At 52.2% G+C, this 20017-nt stretch overlaps 1 protein-coding gene across 1 annotated transcript in view; it reads left to right on the top strand.

Moving 5' to 3' along the window:
- Positions 1-20017, top strand: part of DPP9 (dipeptidyl peptidase 9) — a 56814-nt gene that overhangs the window by 4140 nt on the left and 32657 nt on the right. Inside the window, exons 4-5 of the mRNA XM_007951057.1 lie at positions 5663-5916; positions 18064-18176. Of these exons, the coding sequence (XP_007949248.1) occupies positions 5663-5916; positions 18064-18176 (367 nt within the window). The remainder of the gene's footprint in view (positions 1-5662; positions 5917-18063; positions 18177-20017) is intronic.

Genomic DNA, 20017 nt, shown 5'->3' with positions numbered 1-20017 from the left:
GCGCCTCTGGATGGTTTTGAACCACCACCTTTTTGGCTCATAGTCAGGCACTTAACCATTTGTGTCACCTAGTGATCCATGGGCCTTGTGGTTAGGATATGGGCCTTGGAGACCAGCAGACCTGGGCACCAGTCCGTTCCATCTCTGGGTGCCACTGGGCCTCCCATTCAGCCTCTCTGAGCCCATGTTTCAGTCTCCAAGATGGGGCTGCTCCCAGAACCAGGTCACTGTGAGGATTAAACGTAACCCCACATGTACAGCACAGGGATCTGGCCTGAGAGGAAAGGACCCCAGGAATTCCTCGGCCCTGTGGGCAGATTTCCGTACTGCTTCCTAGCACTCTTAGCCCCTCTCTTTTTAGTGAGAACAAGAGCTCAGGGAGGCAGGAAAGGAATCACGGCCTGAACGATGGGGTCTCCGTCAAGGGCAGCGATTCTCTGGACTCCTGATCTGAGCACGGGTGGCCTGTGGGTCCCTGTGGACAGCGACTTGTGGCGAGCAGAGTCTCCCTTCTTCACCTGCACGCAGGCTGAGAACTGACTGTGAAACCAGTGGACCAGGTGCTGTTGAGTCGAAGCCGACTCCTGACGACCCTGTGTGTGTCAGAGTGAAACTGCTCCTGAGGGTTTTCACTGGCTGGGTTTTCAGAAGCAAACCACCCGCCCTTCTGAGGTGCCTCAGGGTAGACTCAAACAGCCAACCTTTCAGTTAGTAGCCGAGTGCTTAACTGCGCTACCCAGGGCCTCAAACTCTGTGGTAAAAGTAGAAGGTCCGGGTGCGCCAGGGGACAGCCCTTCTTGGGAAGAAGATCAACGGGCCAGGTGCCCAGGAACCCCAGACACAGGGACACAGCTCCAGAGCCCAGTCTTAGGGGCCACTGGGAGGTGTTTCCTCTTGTACACACACACACACACACACACACATGTTCACACATGACAGGTCCTCCCCCCATGAGTCACACACACATGGTGACTTTTCCCTAACATACACGTACATGGTAGGCACATACACATAAATGATAGGTGCACATGTACATGTGATAGGCAGATACACACGGTAGGCACACACACATGGCACACACACACAGTAGGTACACATACACTGTAGGCATACACGTGGAAGGCACACATATACACAATAGGCACAGGTATATACACATCCACATGGTAGGCACACACACATGGTTGTTGCACGTATATATGGTAGGCAGATGCACATGCTAGCCACACATGACAGGCACACACACCAGGGACACACATGCACACAATAGGCGCATAGAGAGTAGGCATACATACACCTGTGATAGGCATGCACACACCATAGGCACATATGTATGCACTGTAGGCACACACATACACACAGCAGGTGGACTCACATGGTAGGCATATACATGGTGGGCATGTGGTATGCATGCACATGGTAGGCACGTACACAGGTATACACATGTGTGGTAGTTATATTTGTGTGTCAACTTGGCTGGGCCTGGTTGAGTGGCTGGGCAGCTGGATGTAGTATTTCCCATGATGAGACTGGCAATCAACTCCATGGTGGGATCTACGATCTACCACAAACAGCTGAGTAGCTGCGTTTGGGATGTGGACTGCCTTCTGTATATAAGGAGAAGCTTTGAGAATGGTCTCTAGCCTGTGGCACGCTTGGACCCTGCATGTAGCCGTGTCGTTGCTCAGCAGCCTGTATGCTCTGCCAACCTTGGGACTTACAATGGACTTAAGTTAATGGCCTGCCGTGTGGATTGGTAACATCGGGGCTGTTCCTTTTTACTTGTTAACTTTGGAGCTTCTCAGCCTCAGCAGCCAGCAGCTGTCTGAGCGAAGAAATACCTCTAGCTCCAGTGGACCAGGAGCAGGAGGCAGAGCTGGACCCCAAGGTTGAGGGGCTTTCACCCAGCCCCTAGAGCCTGGCACTTTGAACTTGGACTTAAAGTCTCCAAATTGTAAGAATAGACTCTTGTTTATTAAGGCCATCCCATTGGTGGTATGTTCCTGTCAGAGCGGCACTAGGGAACCAGAACAACATGTGATAGGCACATACATGCTAGGCACACACGTAGTGGGTAAACACACATGGTAGGCATACACACAATGCACGCACCTGGTGGACACATACAGTGAACACACAGTAGGTACACAGTAAGCACAACCATGCACACAGCGCACACACATGGTAGGCACACACGTACATATGGCAGGCGCACACATGATAGGCAGACACATAGAAGATACCCACACACAGTAGGCACACACACGGTAGGCATGCGTGGTAGATGTACACACACACACAGTAGGCACACATACACACAGTAGGCACATACTTGGTAGGCCAAAATCAAAAAACCAAACTCACCGCTGTCGAGTTAGATCTGACTCACAGCAACCTCTCCTTGGGTTTCCGAGGCAGTATTACTACGGAAGTGGATTGCCCCATCTTCCTTCCAAGGAGTGGCTGGTGGGTTTGAACCGCTAGCCTTCTGGTTAGCAGTCAATTGCCTTACAAATGGTAGGCACACACATAGTCAGTGTACACACGTGGTAGGTGTACACGCACAGTAGGCACACACATACGGTAGGCACACACAGGTGCACACACATACACTCTGAGCATCCACTCTCCTTCCTGCTTTGTCACTTAGTGGTTGGCTGAACTCGGGGGTGGCAGACGCCCAGATTCCCCTGTTCTTCCTTGTCTGCCCTCCATCCCCTGTGACGGGCCTGACAGTCTCTAACAGAATGCCAAGGGGGCGTGTGGTCTCCACTCTTGACACCCAGACTGAGGTCACAGAAATCTAACCCTCCTCAGAGCACCTCCCCCGAGAGGGTGGAGTTGTTTGCTGGGGACATGGGCTTCAAAGGCATCCTACCCATTGGCAGACGCATGTAGGTAGCTTTGAGTTAAGAGGCTTGAAGTCTGCTCTCCTTCCTCCAGCTGTGTCAACTCTTGACTTGAGAACCCTGGCCCAGGGTGGAGTGCAGAAATGGCCCGTTAGGGACTTACAGACCACTTCTGCTCACCTGTGATTCTTCCCAGCCTCTTTGTAGTCAGATCTTCGGACAGGAGAGCACCCAGCTTCAGCCTTTCCGGGAGCTTGAGCCCTGAAGCTTCTCCCAATGTTGTCTGTCATCTCTCACCTCCTGGATTGTATTTTTGCTCCCTGCGATAGTGGCAGCGATCAGAGGCAAGGTCATTGTTGTTCTTTGCACTGGGAAGAAATGTGTTGTTAGTTGCTGTTGTGTCGATTCGGACTCCTGGCAACCCCATGTGCAGAGCAGACGTGCTCCACAGGGTCTCCAAGGCCATGACCTTTCAGATGCAGGTCACCAGGCCTGTCTCCCGAGGAACCTCTGGGTGGCCTTGAGCTACCAGCTCTTCAGGTAGTACTCAAGTGCATGGCCGTTTGCACCCCCAAGGGCTCCATGGAGATGAATAAGCCCCGTGACTTTGTAAGTGGGACCCTGGGCTGTGAGAGGGCAGGAACTCTGGCTTTTGTTTTGCTGCTACATGCAGGATTTGGATGGGGGGCATGGTGTGAGGAGGGGTGTCAGCTGGCTCACAGGGCTCCCTGGCCCACACCCTGGGTTCCTTGTCAGCAGTGCTGTGGCCTCATGAATTCCTGAGCAGTGGCTGACTCCGGTCTGGCCTCTGGTTAACTCTACCCACAGCTCCCACAGCCCAGCTCGGTGGCAGGCCTGGGAGCCTGCATGTGGCCCTCAACAAGTCCCTTGTCACCCTTGAAAGCCCTGTATTCTGCTGGCTGAAGTCTTCAAAGCCGTCCCCAGAGGAGCTGGACTCACTGCTCCTTCTGGGCTGGAGGGTGGGAGGGACACGCCAGCTTGCCCTTCCAGGCTCCGGAACATAGAACATGGGATCAGGTTCCAAAAATAACCGAAAACTGTGCCAGCTACCCCCAGGCCGTCTGACTCCTGGAGCCCCCGTATGTGTCAGAGTAGAACTGTGTCCTGCAGGGCTTCCAGTGGCTGACTTTTCGGAAGCAGGTCACTAGGCCTTCCTTAGGCATCACCTCTCGGTGGGTCTGAACCGCCAGCTTTTCAGTGAGGAGTTGAGCGCTTAACTGTTGAGAGGCAACTTGAATTCTCACTCCCTGCATTGAACAAAGCCATTGATCCCAGAGGACGAGAAGGTGGCAGCTGGGCTTGAACTCCCAGCCAGGCCTTGGGTCCCTCGACCTCTGCTTGGAGAGGAGTTGGCCCAGCTTCATCCCACTCACTGGTCTGCTTTCCTCACTCAGATGCCTCCTGAACTGGGCCACTGTGGCCATGTTTAGATTTCTTTAAACAAATATTGATCCAGCCAGGCTGGTTTGGGCGGTGGCAGCCGCTCTGGGTCCGGGAGCCTCCATGTAGGAAGGGATGCTCTGGGGGCCGTCTACACCTTGGTCCTCTCCCCTGCATGTGTAACAGCCCTGGCAGTGTCCTCATTCTCTGAGTACCTCCAGTGTGGGCCTGGGAGTCTCCCCCAAGGGACAAGACGCTGCCAGCACGGGTGACGAGGTTTGCCGTTAGTTCCTGGTGCTCAGGCCTTTGTTCTGGGAGTGAGTGTGTGTCCCCGCTGGCTTTCTGGGAGCCCTTCCGGCCCCAGCTTTCTGTGGAATGCCCATCTTGCACCCAGTGCCGTGTGAGGTTCTGGGAACATAGCCTCTGTTGAGGCAGACGTGGGGGCAGGGGTGTTACGGTGAACGTCACAGTGAAGATGCCAGAGGAAGGGGGGATATTCAGGGATATGTGGAAGGTAGAGACCCTGGGTGGCATGAATGGTGGGCGTGCTCAGCTGCTCCCTGGCAGGTTGGAGGCGCGAGTGTACCCAGACGTGCTTTGGAAGAAGGGCCTGGTGATCTCCTTCTGAAAGATCAGCCACTGAGAACCCACGGAGCATGGTTCTACCCTGACACATAGGGTCCCCGTGGATCGAGTCGATGCAACGGCAGCTTTTTTTATTTACGTGAAAGATAATGGGGAGACCAGCTTTAGTGTGGATGGTTCTGGAAAGGTTCTGGGGACTTTAATGGGGAGACCAGCTTCAGTGTGGATGGTTCTAGAAGGTTTCTGGGAACTTGTAATGGGGAGACCAGCTTCAGTGTGGATGTTTCTGGAAGAGTTCTGAGGACATGTAATGAGGAGATCAGCTGGTGTGGATGGTGGTAGGTTACTGAGGACTTGGTATTTAGGCTTAGATCAGATTAGAAGTCAGTCATACAGAGGGGAGAGAGTTGCCATCGGCAGGGACAGCATGTGCAAAGGCCCCGGGGCAGGAAGGACCTGCTGGAGGAGCTGGGCGAGGCCAGTGAGGTTGGGGCACTGTGATGACAGGAATGAGGTTTGAGCGCTGGGCAGGGATCCGAGAGTCATGATGTGGACTTTGACTTATTATCCTGGGGCTCCGGGATACCATGGAGAGATTTTGTGTGATGGGACCAAATTTGCAGGAGATGTGGGGAGCCCAGTGAGGGTGTGGTTGCAGTCTTGAAGTGACCAGGTCCTTAGAAATGGTGTTGAAGAGAAGCACAGAGGATTCAGAAATGCCTTGGGGGTGGGGCCCACGGGCCTGGTGATGGTTGATGGGAGAATGAGGGACTCAGGTACGGGTCTCCCTCTTCATCACCTTCCTCCCGCTCCCTTCCTCCTCACAGCTTCTCGCTGAATTCCGACGGGGCGGCGAGGATGGCCACCGCAGACACGCCCACAGAGCGGGGCAACACGGTGGAGACGGAGGTGCCTGGAGCCCGCTTCCAGGTGCAGAAGCACTCGTGGGAGGGGCTGCGGGGCATTGTCCACGGCAGCCGCAAGTACTCGGGCCTCATCGCCAGCAAGGCGCCCCACGACTTCCAGTTTGTGCAGAAGACCGATGAATCGGGGCCCCACTCACACCGCCTCTACTACCTGGGTAAGCTGGGCACCTCTGGGCCGGGGCAGTAGCCCCAGACAACTGTGACCAAGGCCTGGGATCTCCAAAGGCATCTGGTCTCCCAGGTGAAAGGTCCACGGCTCTGGGCAAGTGGTCCCAGGAGGCCCTACCCCCTCGGATGTCTGGGTGGGCTGGAATGCGGGGAGGAGGAAGCACCCACAAGAGTGTCAGGTGTGTGATGAGTAGGACAGAGGGCAGTTACAACCTGTTTCCACAGTACCGTAGTTCAAGGCCAGTCACCTAAAAGCCCCTGAGATCGTTTCCAGAACCACTCAGCCAGGCCCACCCCAAGTCACCTCCCAGCCATCTAGTGGTGCAGGCTGGGGTGGGAGGGTGGCCCGGGGAGTACAGGCCTGGGCACAGAGATGCAGAGTGGAGGCCCCAAGGATTCCCGGGAGTTGCTCACTCCGAGTGCTAAGGATTCTGAGGCCCAAGGAAAGGTGTTGCTTGCGTAATGGTGGCTGACAGTGAGTGGTGACTTTCCACACGCTGCTGACCGTGCTCTAGACATCCGGGTGAACATGCTCGTTGCCAATCCCGTCCTCTGCTACATCTTCTGCCGCGGTTTGTGTTCCCCTTCAGGGCATGGGTCACTTCCATAGATTCTGCAGCCTGATGGGCCGGCTTCCAGGGGGTGGGTGGAAACACGTGTGGAGTGGGTGATGGTTGTCCCATTTTGCCAAAGAGCCTCAAAAGCATGGCAGAGCAGTTCCTGGTGGGAATCAGCCAAGTGGCTTCCTTCTTTTTTTTAATGATTTATCTTCTCTTTGTTGTTGAGAATAAGCCCAGCAGAACACACACCAATTGAACAGTTTCTCCGGGTACAATTCTGTGGCGTTGATGATGTTCTTTGAATTGTGTAGCCACTTTCACCCTCCTTTTCCAAGTTGTTCCTCCTCTGTTAACATAAACTCCCTGCCTCTTAAGCCTTCTGTGTAACCTTTCAAGTTGCTGTTGTTGGTTTAGGTGATAGAGGTGGTTCTTCCAAAGAATACAGTACCCACGGCAGATGTTCCCTAGTTAAGCTGAACTGTTTGGTTTCAAGAAGACTTCAGGGGATGTTTTTGGTTTAAGGATTATAGATTTCAGGGGTTCATCCAGCCTCTCACAGTGCTAGAAAGTCTGGATTCCATGAGAATTTGAAATTCTGTTCTGCATTTCCCCTCTCTTGATCAGGATTCTTCTATAGAATTTCTGAGCCATTCAATGAGGGTAGCTGGGCACCATCGCATTCTTCTGGTCTCATGGCAAAGGAGGCAGTTGTTCATCGAGGCAGCAAGTGTGTTTCTTTGAAAGCACTGTTACATATGGTTGTTGTCCCAACTTAGCATCTCTCCCCCTGAGCACACTTGACGTCTGGAGCTGGATCCTTTTTGGGGGGGAGAGGAGCGTTCTGTGCACTGTAGTGTTGAGCAGCATCCTTGACCTGCACCTGCTCAGTGACAGTAGAACCCACCACTTCCAGTCTTAACGACCCTACATCCTCAGACAGCAGTAGATGTCCCTGAGGGGGCAGAATCACCCTGAATTGGAACCACTGCCCCAAGGGAAGGGTAGCTCTCGGATTAAACACCAGGCCAGTCTTCCTTTCTAAGGGGCTCTCTGCTGTATCTTCAGCACCTGGAACAGTGCTTCCTCATGGTCACACCAAAGCCAGACCACACCAGCTACCGATGAGTGGATCCCGACTCATGGCAACCCCGTGTGTGACAGAGTAAAAATGTGCTCCAGCGGATTTTCAGTAGCCTTTTTCATTGTTGTTTGTTTATTTTGTTGGTGGTGGTGGTGGGGATACACGCAGTAGAACGTACGGTGACTCAGCAGTTTCTGCGTGTGCAGTCAGTGACACTGAGGGCGTTCTGCACGTTGTGAACCGTCCTCAACCTGCCTTCTCTGAGTCGTTCCCCTTCCCTGAACATCACTCAGCTCACTACCCACTCAGGTTCCTGTGTAACCTTTCAAATGGTCAACCTGTCCCATAGGGAGAGTTCTTAAAAGAGCACAGAGCCCAAGACAAGACTTTTTTTTACTGATTAAGTGAAATCAGTGGCTGATATTTTGGAAGCAGATCACCAGGCCTTTCTTTTGAGACACCAGCCTTTCAGTCCGTTGAGGGCTTAACTGTTTGCACCACTCAGGGACTCCTTGCCTGTGGCCAGGTCCTCAGCAAATACTCAAATGAATGATTGAGTACACACTCCGCCCTGAGGATCCAGTGTCCGTCCCTGAGAGGCTACCCGCACGGATGGAATTGCCCACCATCCCAAGAGGGATGCCAGCTGGCCATCCCCTCCCTGTGGTTGGTGCCATTGCTCCCTGTGAACAAACTTCTTTGGAAAGCAGGAATAGTTCAGAACACAGGTGAGCAAGCAGGAACCATCAGATTATGTAAATAAAGTTTTATTGGCACACAGCCATACTTGTTCATCATCGAGGTCCACGTTGCTTTCAGGAAACCATGGTGGAGGAGTTGTGACAGAGACCATGTGACCACAAAGACAAAAATGTTTACTCTTTGGTCCTTTATGGGAAAATTTGGCCAACTCGAGTCAGAAGAAACTAGGGCTGAAAACGCTTCAAGTTTCTACCTGAGAGAGCAAGGTTGTTGGGACTGCAAGTCTCCCGGACCAGCTGGCGGGCCTCCTGGGCCAAAGCTGCCCTGTCGCCTCTCTCCTGCTTGTCCCAGGGCCTCCCAACTCCCTACTCCTGATATACTCCATCTTTCGCCCCATGCTCAAGTTGTAGTTGCAGTTCTGGTCAAGGGGCATGTGTGAGCTCCCTGCAGCTGCAGTGACAAGTCACCGCAAACTAGGAGGCATCAGATGTCTTCTCTCACGATTCCGAGTCCACATGTCCTAAAACGATTGCCTTGGGCTGCCGTCAGTGTGTTGCAGGGCCGCACTCCCTCCAGAGGCTCCAGGGGAGGACGCTTTCTGCTCTTTGAGCTGCTGGTGGCCTCAGCGTGCTGGAGCTCGTGGCCACCGCACCTTCTCCTCCACTGCCTGTGTCACATAGCCCTCTCCTGTAAGGACACATGTGAGTGCGTTTAGGGCCCGCCTGAGCCATCCAAGATCATCTCTCATCTCAGGATCCTTGATCCCATCCCATCTGCACAGCCCCTTCTGCCTTGTAAGGTGACATTCACAGGTTCCGGAGATCAGGACATGCTGTTTGAGCATGGAACTAGAAACCCACCGAGCTAGCTTGGAGCGACAGGCTAGAGGGTGCCACAGTATGGGTGCAAGGGCGACCCATGGCACCCAGGGGCAGAAAATCCACCCAGATTGTGTCAGCAGCACCTAAGAGCCGGAACCTTCTAGAACCCAGGCGTGTACTCTGTGGGTACTTCTCCACGTGTCCATCCCATCCTCTCCATGTGCCTGCCTTCCTCTGCCACCTCCACAGCTCCCAAGGCCTCATGTTCCAGATTCCAGCCGCCAGCAGAAGTGGTTCTCTGAATGCAAATTTCCAGGAGAGGAAGTTGGATTGACCAATCTAGGTCAGATATCAGTTGATTGTCAGGTCTTCATCCAATCAGCTTCAGCTTATATATGTCTCGGGATAGGGGTGGGAGGATCCTCGTCCTACACACAGACCTCCTCGGCCCACTGCAGTGCGTAGGGGGCAGCTGTAGACAAGGGGTTGAGAACATGGCCAAGAAACCAAAACACATGACAGAGCAGTTGAACCCCCAGCCCAGCCATCATGTCTACCAGGGTGACATTGCTTATCCTTGAGCTGACCAGCCTCTGTGTCACTTGGCATCCTTATTTCATGCCCAAGCCTTTGGGCCAGCTCACCATGGCCCATGCACGTGTCTTGGCCACCTGTGGATCCCCTGTACTTGGGATAATGCTGGAACCCAGGGGATGTTTCTATTGGACATACAGGGTGACTCTCAGCCACTGCCCTGAGATTCTAGGGGACAAGACTGGGAGCTCCTGCCATCCTGGTTGGGATGAAGCCACTACCTGGGCCTGTGGAACCAACTGCCAGTGGGACGAGGCCATCTCCTGGGCCCATGGAGCCGACTATCAGGTGGGACGAGAACCACCTCCTGGGCTTGTAGAGCCACTGAGGGTCTCCTGTGTGCGGTGATGAAGCCCAACACGGACTAGACCAAGCAGAGCAAGAAGCATGTCGGCAGCCCCAGGAGGAGGGTGGGGTGGGGACCCAGGACCTCAGACAGTACGCTCAGGAAGCAGTCTCCGCCCGCAGCCCTCCTCATCCATCAGTCACCTCTCGTCCACTGCACATGGGTGCCATCCTCTCCTCGTGCGTCAGTCTCCCCTCTCCCACTGCACACAGGCCTCGTCCCCTCCTCATCCGTTGGTCACCTCTCTCCCACTGCACATGGCCGCCATCCCCGCCTTGTCCGTCAGTCTCCCCTCTCCCACTGCACACGGGCGTCATCCCCGCCTCGTCCGTCAGTCTCCCCTCTCCCACTGTACATAGGCCTCGTCCCCTCCTCATCCGTTGGTCACCTCTCGTCCACTGCACGCGGCCGGCATCCCCGCCTCGTCCGTCAGTCTCCCCTCTCCCACTGCACACGGGCCTCGTCCCCTCCTCATCCGTCGGTCACCTCTCTCCCACTGCACACGGCTGCCATCCCCGCCTCGTCCGTCAGTCTCCCCTCTCCCGCTGCACACGGGCCTCGTCCCCTCCTCATCCGTCAGTCACCTCTCGTCCACTGCACACGGGTGTCATGCCCGCCTTGTCCGTCAGTCTCCCCTCTCCCGCTGCACACGGGCCTCGTCCCCTCCTCATCCATCGGTCATCCCCTCCTCCTCCGTCAGTCTTCTCACCCCCACTGTACGCGGGCCTTGTCCCTTCCTTGTCCGTCAGTCTCCTCAGCCCCCCTGCACATAGGCGTCTTCTGTTGTTCTGTCAGCTGCAGGACAGCACTAAGTGCCCCTTAGACAGGGAGATGGGAGCTCTTCTCTGCCTGTGGCTCTGGTCGGTCCCAGGTACGAACTCTGGTCCAGTGTGAGGCCTGTCCTGCTGGACCGCTCACTGGCCACTGTGGCTGGAAGCAGTGTTTGCTCAGACCAGGGTCACCTGCCAACCTGTGGCACAGGCAGGGGCGTGTGTTGGGGGGGTTGGCATGTGCTTCCCCACAGGCAGGGAGAAAGTGGGGCAGGGGCAGGCACAGCACACCTCGCCGGCCGGCTTCTGCTGCCCCCTATCCCGTCTTACACACAGTTCACTGTCGCCAGTGCCAGCAGCAGCACACCCCAGGGAGGTGCCATTTGGGCCTCTCGGGGTGATCACTTATTAATCTGCTTGGGAGGGAGGGGCGCCCGTGTCCTTGGCTCGGCCCCCCGTTTGACTTCCTGTTTGGAAGGCGCCGGCTGTCCCAGTGAGTCCCTGTGGGCCTGCTGTTCCCGAGCACGTGCCGCTGCCTGTGGAGCTGCCGGCCCTCCCAGCCTTCCACAGCACCACACCGCTCTTTGTTTTTTTTTAACTGAACCATAGTTCACATCCCACGAAATTCACAGTTTCCAGGTGGTTTTGAGCATAGGCACATTGTGCGCTATCTGGCTCCAGAGCGTTTTCATCATTTTGAGCAGCAGCCCTGTACCCGTTAGCAGTCGCCCTTCCCTCCCACAAGCTCTGGGGCAGCCACTAACTAACCCATTCTCCCTCTGTGGCTGTGCCTGTTCTGGGCAGGTTGTAGCGATGGAATCGCCTTATTATTCAGCATTATTTTCAAGGTTCATGCTTTGTAGCCTGTATCAGTGTTAAGTGCCATCGGGTCCATTTTGACATACAGCAACCCCATGTCACAGAGTAGGATTGCCCCTTAGGGTCTCTTAGGCTTTAGAGAATATAATCTTTATAAAAGCAGATTGCCGGGTCTTTCCCCTGCAGAGTTGCTACATGGATTTGAACCACCAACCTCTCAGCTAGTAGCTGAGTGCTTAACCATTGGAGCACCAGGTCTCCTTCCCCCAAGTCCTGCGCAAACACCAATCCACGTTCTGTCTCTGTGGATTTGCCTTTTCCAGATATATCATATCGGATAACACCTGGCGCGCTATGCATGGCTTCTCTCACTGAGCGAGGTTTCAGAGTTCACCTAGGTTGTAGCGAGAATCAGAACATCCCTCTTCTTTTGTTCTTTGTTTTGTTTTGTGGTAAAGTACACATAACATAAAATTCACCATTTTAATCATTTCAGAGTGTACAATTCAGTGATGTTTAGTCTTGCACAGAGACACTTGCAAACATCACCTCTGTCTAGTTCCAGAGCATTCTTGTCACCCCAGAAAGAACTCCTGTGCTGTCAGTAGTCTCTCTCCTCTCTTCCCTCCCTCAAACCCTGGTGGTGTTAGGTGCTGTCCTGTCCACTTTGACTCACAGCAACTCCACGTACAACAGAACAAAACACGCCTGGTCCTGCACATCCTCAGAATCTCTGCTATGCGCGAGCCCGTTGTTAGAGCTGCCGTGTTAGTCCAGCTCATTGAGGGTCCTTCCCCTTTCTCACTGACCCTCTACTTTGCCGAGTATGATGTCCTCCTCCAGGCACTGGCCCCCTCCTGAAGATGTCCAAAGTACGTGAGGTGAGATCGCGCCATCCTCGCTTCCAAGGAGCACTCTGTTCATGCTTCCAGGGCGAGTTTGTCCGTCTGGCAGCCCGTGGTGTCTTCAGTGTTCTTTGCCAACACCGTGATTCAAATGTACCAGTTCTTCCATCTTCCTTATTGTCATCCAGCCTTCACACGCACACGAGGCCATAGCTTGAGCTAAGGGCATCTCAGTCTTCAGAGGGGCATCCTTGCTCTTTAACCCTATAAAGAGGTCTTTGGCAGAAGATTTGCCCAATGCGTCCCATTGTCTGCTTTCTCGACTGCTGCTTCTGTGGGCATTGATGATGGATCCCAGTAAGGGAGATCCCTGACAACTTCAATCTTTGCTTCTTTTATCATAATGTTACTTAGGGGTCCAGTTGCAAGGATTTTTGTTTTCATTTTACCACAAGCCCTGGGCAACCACTAATTTGTCGCTGTGGCTTTGCCTGCTGTGAATGTGTCATCTCAGGAGAGTCACGTCCCACCAGCCCCTCGTCCCCACCCTGTGAACAGGCAGGGTGGTGCCCCAGGGCAGTGTGGGTGGGCAGCTCAGTGCTTGTGCCTCCAGCCGGGAATGAGTGGATCAGAGGGTGGAGCTTAGAGATCAGCTTGTCAGCATTTGCAGCACTTCAGCCACTCACACCCCATCGGCCCTGCCCTTGTCCAGATGAACTCCACATTTCTCTTAAATCCATTTCAAAAAGAAACCTTTCACTCAGTATTTTCCTTTAAATCTGCTCTTCTTTGACTAACTGTGCTTTGCAAGCAAATTCTATCATCAATGGAAACGCCATGGCACTTTGCCTCAGTAAGAACCAGTTGCATCGAGTCATGGCAACACCACCTGCGTCAGAGTAAAACAACATACCATAGGGTTTCCGATAGCTGATTTTTTTGGAAGGAGATCATCAGGCCTCTCTTCCAAGGTGCCTCTGGTTGGGCTCGAACCATTAACCTTTTGGTTAGCAGCCGAGCATGTTTGCCATTTGCAGCACTTGGGCTTCCTTTGATAAGAAGCTAGCTGTGATGATAAATAGAAGCAGAACAGATGTTAGTAACTTATTCTGGAGACATGGAGCTTGGGGCCTGTTCTCTCTCTCAGGAAAATGAGCAAATGTGAGAAGGTATTGGAAAGAGACCGGCATCAAACTGAGCCTTCCTCCCCAAGACACTCGGCACGGAAAGAGGCAAAAGAGGGACAGGTGCTTTTGTAAACTATCGCAGGCAGCTTCACATTCCTAGGCTGCCTTGTGTCATTGAGCATGCTGACGCCCCACACTCAGACGTTATGATTCTGCATTAACGCTATTAACTCTGATATGGTAACCCACCAAATCTAAGCCACTGCTGGTGGTAAGTTGGTGGTTGCTGTTGAGTTGGCTTTGATTCAGGGCGACCCCATGTACAGTACAAGGTGTTGTCTGGTCCTGTGTTGTCTCCATGATCTCCGTGTGCTGCCGTCCGTGGTTGTGGCCACTGTGTATTGCAAGTGTCTTCTAACCTAGGGGCTCATCTTCCCGCACTGTATCCGGTAGTGCTATACTGTGATCCAGTTTTCATTGGTTGATTTTTGGAAGTAAACCACCAGGCCTTTCTTCCTCGTCTTACCTGTCTTAGTCTGGAAGCTCCAATGAAGCTTGTCCACCATGGGGACCCTGCTGGTATTTAAATCCTGGTGGCACAGCTTCTTGCCTCACAGCAACATGCAGGCCACCACAGTGCAACACACTGACAGACAGGTGGTGAAGTGGTAAGATCATCATTATTTTTATCTGTCACTAAGAAAGGAGTGGCAGCACCTTCGGCAGGGAGACCCATCTCAACTTCAGAGACATAAGAGTGAAACACCATGTAACTTACTGCTGGAGTCTGCTGACGACTGCAGGGTAACATGTTCCAGGCATTGTACAAAGGACTTTGTTCATTTTTGTTTGTCATTGTGACCTTATGTACAACAGAAGGAAACACTGCCCAGTCCTGCGCCAGCCTCATAATCCTTGCTATACTTGAGTCCATCATCACAGCAACTGTGTCGATCCATCTTTTGGAAGATCTTCCTCTTTTTTGGTGACCCTTTACTTTACCAAGGCTGATGTCCTTCTCCAGGGACTGGTCCCTCCTGATACATGACCAAAGTACGGGAGATGAAGTCTCACCACCCTCCCTTCTAAGGAGTATTTGGGCTATATTTCCTCCGAGACGGATTTGTTCATTCTTCTGACAGTCCATGGTATAGTCACCAATACCATAATTCAAAGGCAGCAATTCTTCAGTCTTCCTTATTCATTGTCCAGCTTTTACATGCATGTAAGATGATTGAAAATACCATACCCTTAGTCCTTAAAGGGATATATTTGCTTTTTAAGGCTTTAAAGAGATCTTTTGCAGCAAATTTGTCCAATACAATACACATAGTTAATTTCCTGACCGCCATTTCCCTGAATGTTGATTGTGGATCCAAGTGAAATGAAATCCTTGACAACTTCATTCTTTTCTCCATTTATCATGGTGTTGCTTTTTGATCCAGTTGTGAGGGTTTTTGTTTGCTTTATATTGAAGTGTAATTCACACTGAAGGTTGTCCAAAAAACCCAAAACTCACTGCCATCGAGTCAATTCCGACTCATAGTGACCCTCTTTGGGTTTCTTAGGTGGTGAATCTTTACTGAAGGCGATTGCCCAGTATTCTTTCTGACTGAAGGCCATCGTCTTTGATTTTCATCAGTAAGTGCTTCAAGTCCTCTTGGCTTCCAGCAAGCAAGGTTGTGTCACCTGCATATGTTGTTGTTGTTGTTAAGTGCTGTCAAGTCTTTTCCGACTCATAGCGACCCCATGCACAGCAGAACAAAACACTGCCCGATCCCGCGCCAGCCCCACAATCCCTGCTATACTTGAGCCCATCATCGCAGCCACCATATCAATCCATCTCCTTAAAGGCCTCCCCCTCTTTCGTCGACCCTCCACCCTACCAAGCATGACATCCTTCTCCAGGGAATGGTCCCTTCTGACAACATGACCAAAATAGGTGAGACGAAGTCTGGCCATTCTTGCTTCCAAGGAGCATTCTGGCTGCACTTCCTCCAGGACAGATCTGTTAGTTCTTTTAGCAGTCCACGGTACTTTCAGCATTCTTCACCCAAAGAATCAGGCCAGAAGAGCAGGAGAAAGGGGATTAAAAGCCAGGAAGCCAGACAGAGGAACAGTCAGCCACAGGGACCCAGGTGGGGGGGACACGAGAGGTCTCCAACAGCAGGACAAACTTGTCTGTCGGTTTGTCCTACTGTGGTGACATGTAGACGTGAGTTTTGAGGCTGAGCCTCTGGTGTTTAAAACCCAGTGAGATGCACCTGGTACATAGGTAACAGCCCAGTTTATAGACTGAGACAGACTGGGAAGAAGGAAGAGGCCGTCCACTTCTGAAAGAATTGGCCAGGGAAAACCTTACGAATAGCAAAGAAATACCTGCATATGGCAAGTTGTTAATGAGCCATCCTTCAATCCTGTTGCCCCATTCTTCATACAGTCCAGCTTCTTGGATTATTTGCTCAGCATACAGATGAAATAAGTATGGTGAAAGGATACAGATACAGCCCTGACATACACCTTTCCTGATTTTGAACCATGTAGTATCCCCTTGTTCTGTTCAAACGACTGCCTCTTGGTCTGTGTACCACTTCCTCGTGAGCACAATTTAGTGTTCTGAAATTCCCATTTTTCTCAATGCTATCCATAATTTGCTATGAACCACACAGTTGAATGCTTTTGCATAGTCAATAAAACACAGGTAAACATCTTTCTGGTATTTTTTGCTTTGAGCCAAGATGCATCTGACATCAGCAGTGATGTCCCTCGTTCCACATCCTTTTCTAAATCTAGCTTGAATTTCTGGCAGTTCTCTGTTGATTTATTGCTGCAACCATTTTTGAATTATCTTCAGCAAAATTTTATTTGTGTGTAATAGTAAAGATTATTGTTTGATAATTTCCGCTTTCTGTTAGATCACCTTTCTTTGGAATGGGCACAGATACGGATCTCTTTCAGTTGGTTGGCCAGGTAGCTGTCTTCCAGATTTCTTGGTAGATGGGTGAGCACTTCCAGTATTGTATACATTTTGTAAAACATCTCAGTGGATTTTCTGTCAATTCCTGGAGCCTTGTTTTTTGCCACTTCAGTGCAGCTGGGACTTCTTCCTTTAGTATCGTGGTTCTTGACCATATGCCATCTCCTGAAATGGTTGAATGTTGACCAGTTCTTTTTGGTACAGTGACTGTGTACTCCTTGTCCATCACCTCATCTAGTCCTCGTGAAATCCTTACTAAGTAGATACCATCATTCTTCTTCCTTTGTAGGTCTGGTCAGATGAGATAAGGGGTTGTCATTCAGGGCTGATCCCGCCCCCAGGGGACACTTGGCAATGGCTGAGACGTTTGTGGTTGTCATGGCTGGAGGTGGGGGTGCTACTGGCATCAAGTGAGGGGAAGCCAGCGATGCTGCTTGACAGCCTGCATGCACGGGACAGCTCCCACAGAGAGGAGGATCCAGTCTCAAGTGTCTCTCATGCCAAGATTGAGAAACCCTGGGTTAGAGTCATAGTTCTTAATTCCCTTCTGCAGGTTTTACCGTAGCTCTAATCCTAGATTAATTCTTGGCCCTTGCAAAAGCATGTAACAGGCCATTCAAGAACAAGTTTTTACATGTGGGGAGTTGCATATTTCTCCCCATTCTTGTCTGGCCTCTCTTGTGATATTTCTTAGTAGGCCAGGTCAGAATACTCAGCACAAATATCTCAGCAGTGGGAGAGCCTTGTCACTGATGGACTTAAACGTCGGGCTCCAGCCCTTCCAGGAGCCCCTAGGCGGTACAGACAGTAAATGCATTGGGCTGCTGTTTGACTCCCGCCTGAGGCCCCACAGAAGAAAGGCCTGGTGATCTGCTTCTGAACAATCAGCTATTGAAAACCCTTTGGAGCATGGTTTTGCTCCGACACACGTGGGGGCGACATGAGTCAGAATTGACTCAATGGCAATTGATAGCCTTTCTGAGGAGAGGGTGCTGCCAGCCTCCTGGCAAAACAGTGTAGAAGCAGAGGAACCAGCTCCGCCCAGCCCTGAGAGAGCCACCCACAACGCTCTCCCTGTCCTGGCCCAGGCCGCCCGTGGGCCTTACTGGGGGGTTTCTGTTCGGTCCTTTGTTGTTGCTCATGTCAGTTGCTGTCTGATCTCTACCTACTCATGGCGCAGTCACGCACAAGGGGGACGACATCCTGCCCAAACCCCTGCACCATCCCTGTCATCGATTGCCCATCAGTTCATTGGGATCCATAGGGTTTCATTGACTGATTTTCAGAAGTCAGTTGCCAGGCCTTTCTTGCTAGTCCGTCTTAGTCTGGAAGCTCTGCTGAAACCTGTTCAGATCCCAGCAACATGCAGGCTCCACGGCAAGATGGGTGAGGGCTGCGCGTGAGGTGCACTGGCCGGGACTAGAACCCAGGCCTCCTGCATGGAAGGCAGGAGTTCTCCCCTGAGTCACCACTGCCCCTGTTCTCCCCTTAGGGATGCCTTACGGCAGCCGAGAAAATTCCCTCCTCTACTCTGAGATTCCCAAGAAGGTCCGGAAGGAGTCCCTGCTGCTGCTTTCGTGGAAGCAGATGCTTGATCACTTCCAGGTGAGCCATGAACACCGGCTGGGATCATGCTGACTGGGCCGTGGCACACACAGGTGAGCCGTGGCTGCCACACGGGAGCGGTGCTGGCTCCATGGACAAGCCAACGCGGCTGCCTCCACCTGGGCCACCAGGGCCTCCCCTGGACAGCCCCCCCAGGGTGCGAAGAGAGGGCGCTGAGCTGCGGAATCCCCCATACACAGCCCAATGTATGCTCTGCTGCGGAGTGTCAGTTGCTGATAAGAGTATCACTTCCTTCTAAACGCATCCCCAAAGATTTGCAATTGTTTTAGCTGAGGCCCTTTTATGGGGACTAGCTAATGGTTAATGTCCTTCTGGGGAGGAGAAGTAGTTGTTGTGGTTGGGGGCTGTAGAGTGATTCACACTCACAGTGACCCCATGTGACACAGTAGAACTGGCCCATCGGATTTCCTCTATAGAAGCAGACTGCCGGGTCTTTCCTTCTGTGGAATGTCTGGTGGATTTGAACCACTGACTTTCTGGTTAGCAGTTGAGTCCTTAACCATTGTGCCACCAGGGCTCCTAGGGGAGATCTTTTTTTTTTTTAGGTGTTGTTGAGTCAGTTCTAACTCATAACGACCTTGAGTACAACAGAAGGAAAGCCTGCCCAGTCCTGTGCCAGCCTCACAGGCCCTGCTGTGCCTGAGCCCATCGTGGCAGCCACCGTGTCAGTCCATCTTGTTGAGGGCCTTCCTCTTTTTCACTGACCCTCCACCTTACCCAGCATGGTATCCTTCTCCAGAAACTGGTCCTTCCTGGTGACGCGTCCAAAGTACAAGAGATGACGTCTCGCCAGCCTCACTTACAAGGAGCCTTCCAGCTATACTCTGACAGCTGAGTTGCTCACTCTGCCAGCAGTCAGTATTTTTGACCATCATAATTCAGAGGCATCAGTTCTTCTTTGATCTTCCTTAGTCATTGTCCAGCTTTCCCACAGACATGAGGTGACTGCAAAGACCATGCTTTGGGTCAGGCGCACCTCAGTCCTCAGAAAGACATTTTTGCCTCTGGACACTTTAAAGAGATCTCATCCTCTCCTCTTGCCCCCAGCTGCTGTTGCACACAGCATCTTACTGGTGCTTACTGTACATGGAAAACAAAAAAATAGACACCAGCGGCCAGCTTGCGCACCGTCTGCACCCGCCCTTCACTCGCGCTGCTGAGACACGCCCTCCTGCCGTCTGTCTTCTGTTTTCACTCTAGTCCTGGGCATGTCTTCACCTCAAAGAGGCCAGAGCGAGGTCTGGGCACGATCTATGCCCTCTGCCAATTGTTTCATTTTTAATAATGTTGTGTGGCCTCCCTTTTTCAGTGAATGGTTATTTTTTTCCCCAATTTTTTTTCATTTCCTCCTTTTTTTAAAAAAAAACACAAATGACCTTCAGTTCAATGATAGGCTTTCTGCAGTAGGGTCCACTGCAGCCAAGGAGGGCATGTCTGGGACTGCTAGGGGCAGGCAGAAGCTTACAATGCACTGAACCGGGGGGAGGGAGGAGCAGGTCCCAGCAGGGAGGGTCTGCACTGGAGGGTCGGAGAAAGCGTTGAGTACGGCTCTTGGACTCTGAGTTGGGAGAGGGTATCAGGTGGGAAAGTAGGAGAATATTTTCTCTGGACTTAGTATGCTTCTTTAAGGAGCGCTGGTGGTGCAGTGGTTAAGGCATTTGGCTGCTGACTGAAAAAGTCGGTGCTTCAAACCTACCAGCCCCTCCATGGAGGAAAGATGAGGCAGTCTGCTTCTGTAAAGATTTATAGTCCCAGAAACCCAATGGGGTTTACTAAGAGTTGGAATTGACTTGATGGCAGTGAGTTTGGTTTTTGAGCAT

The sequence above is a fragment of the Orycteropus afer genome, unplaced genomic scaffold (assembly GCF_000298275.1).
Source record: "Orycteropus afer afer isolate SDZICR_OR568_19922 unplaced genomic scaffold, OryAfe1.0 scaffold00291, whole genome shotgun sequence".
NCBI classification, from domain to species: domain Eukaryota; kingdom Metazoa; phylum Chordata; class Mammalia; order Tubulidentata; family Orycteropodidae; genus Orycteropus; species Orycteropus afer.
The sequence above is the reverse complement of the archived record's forward strand: the minus strand, read 5'-3'. Positions and strand labels throughout refer to the sequence as shown.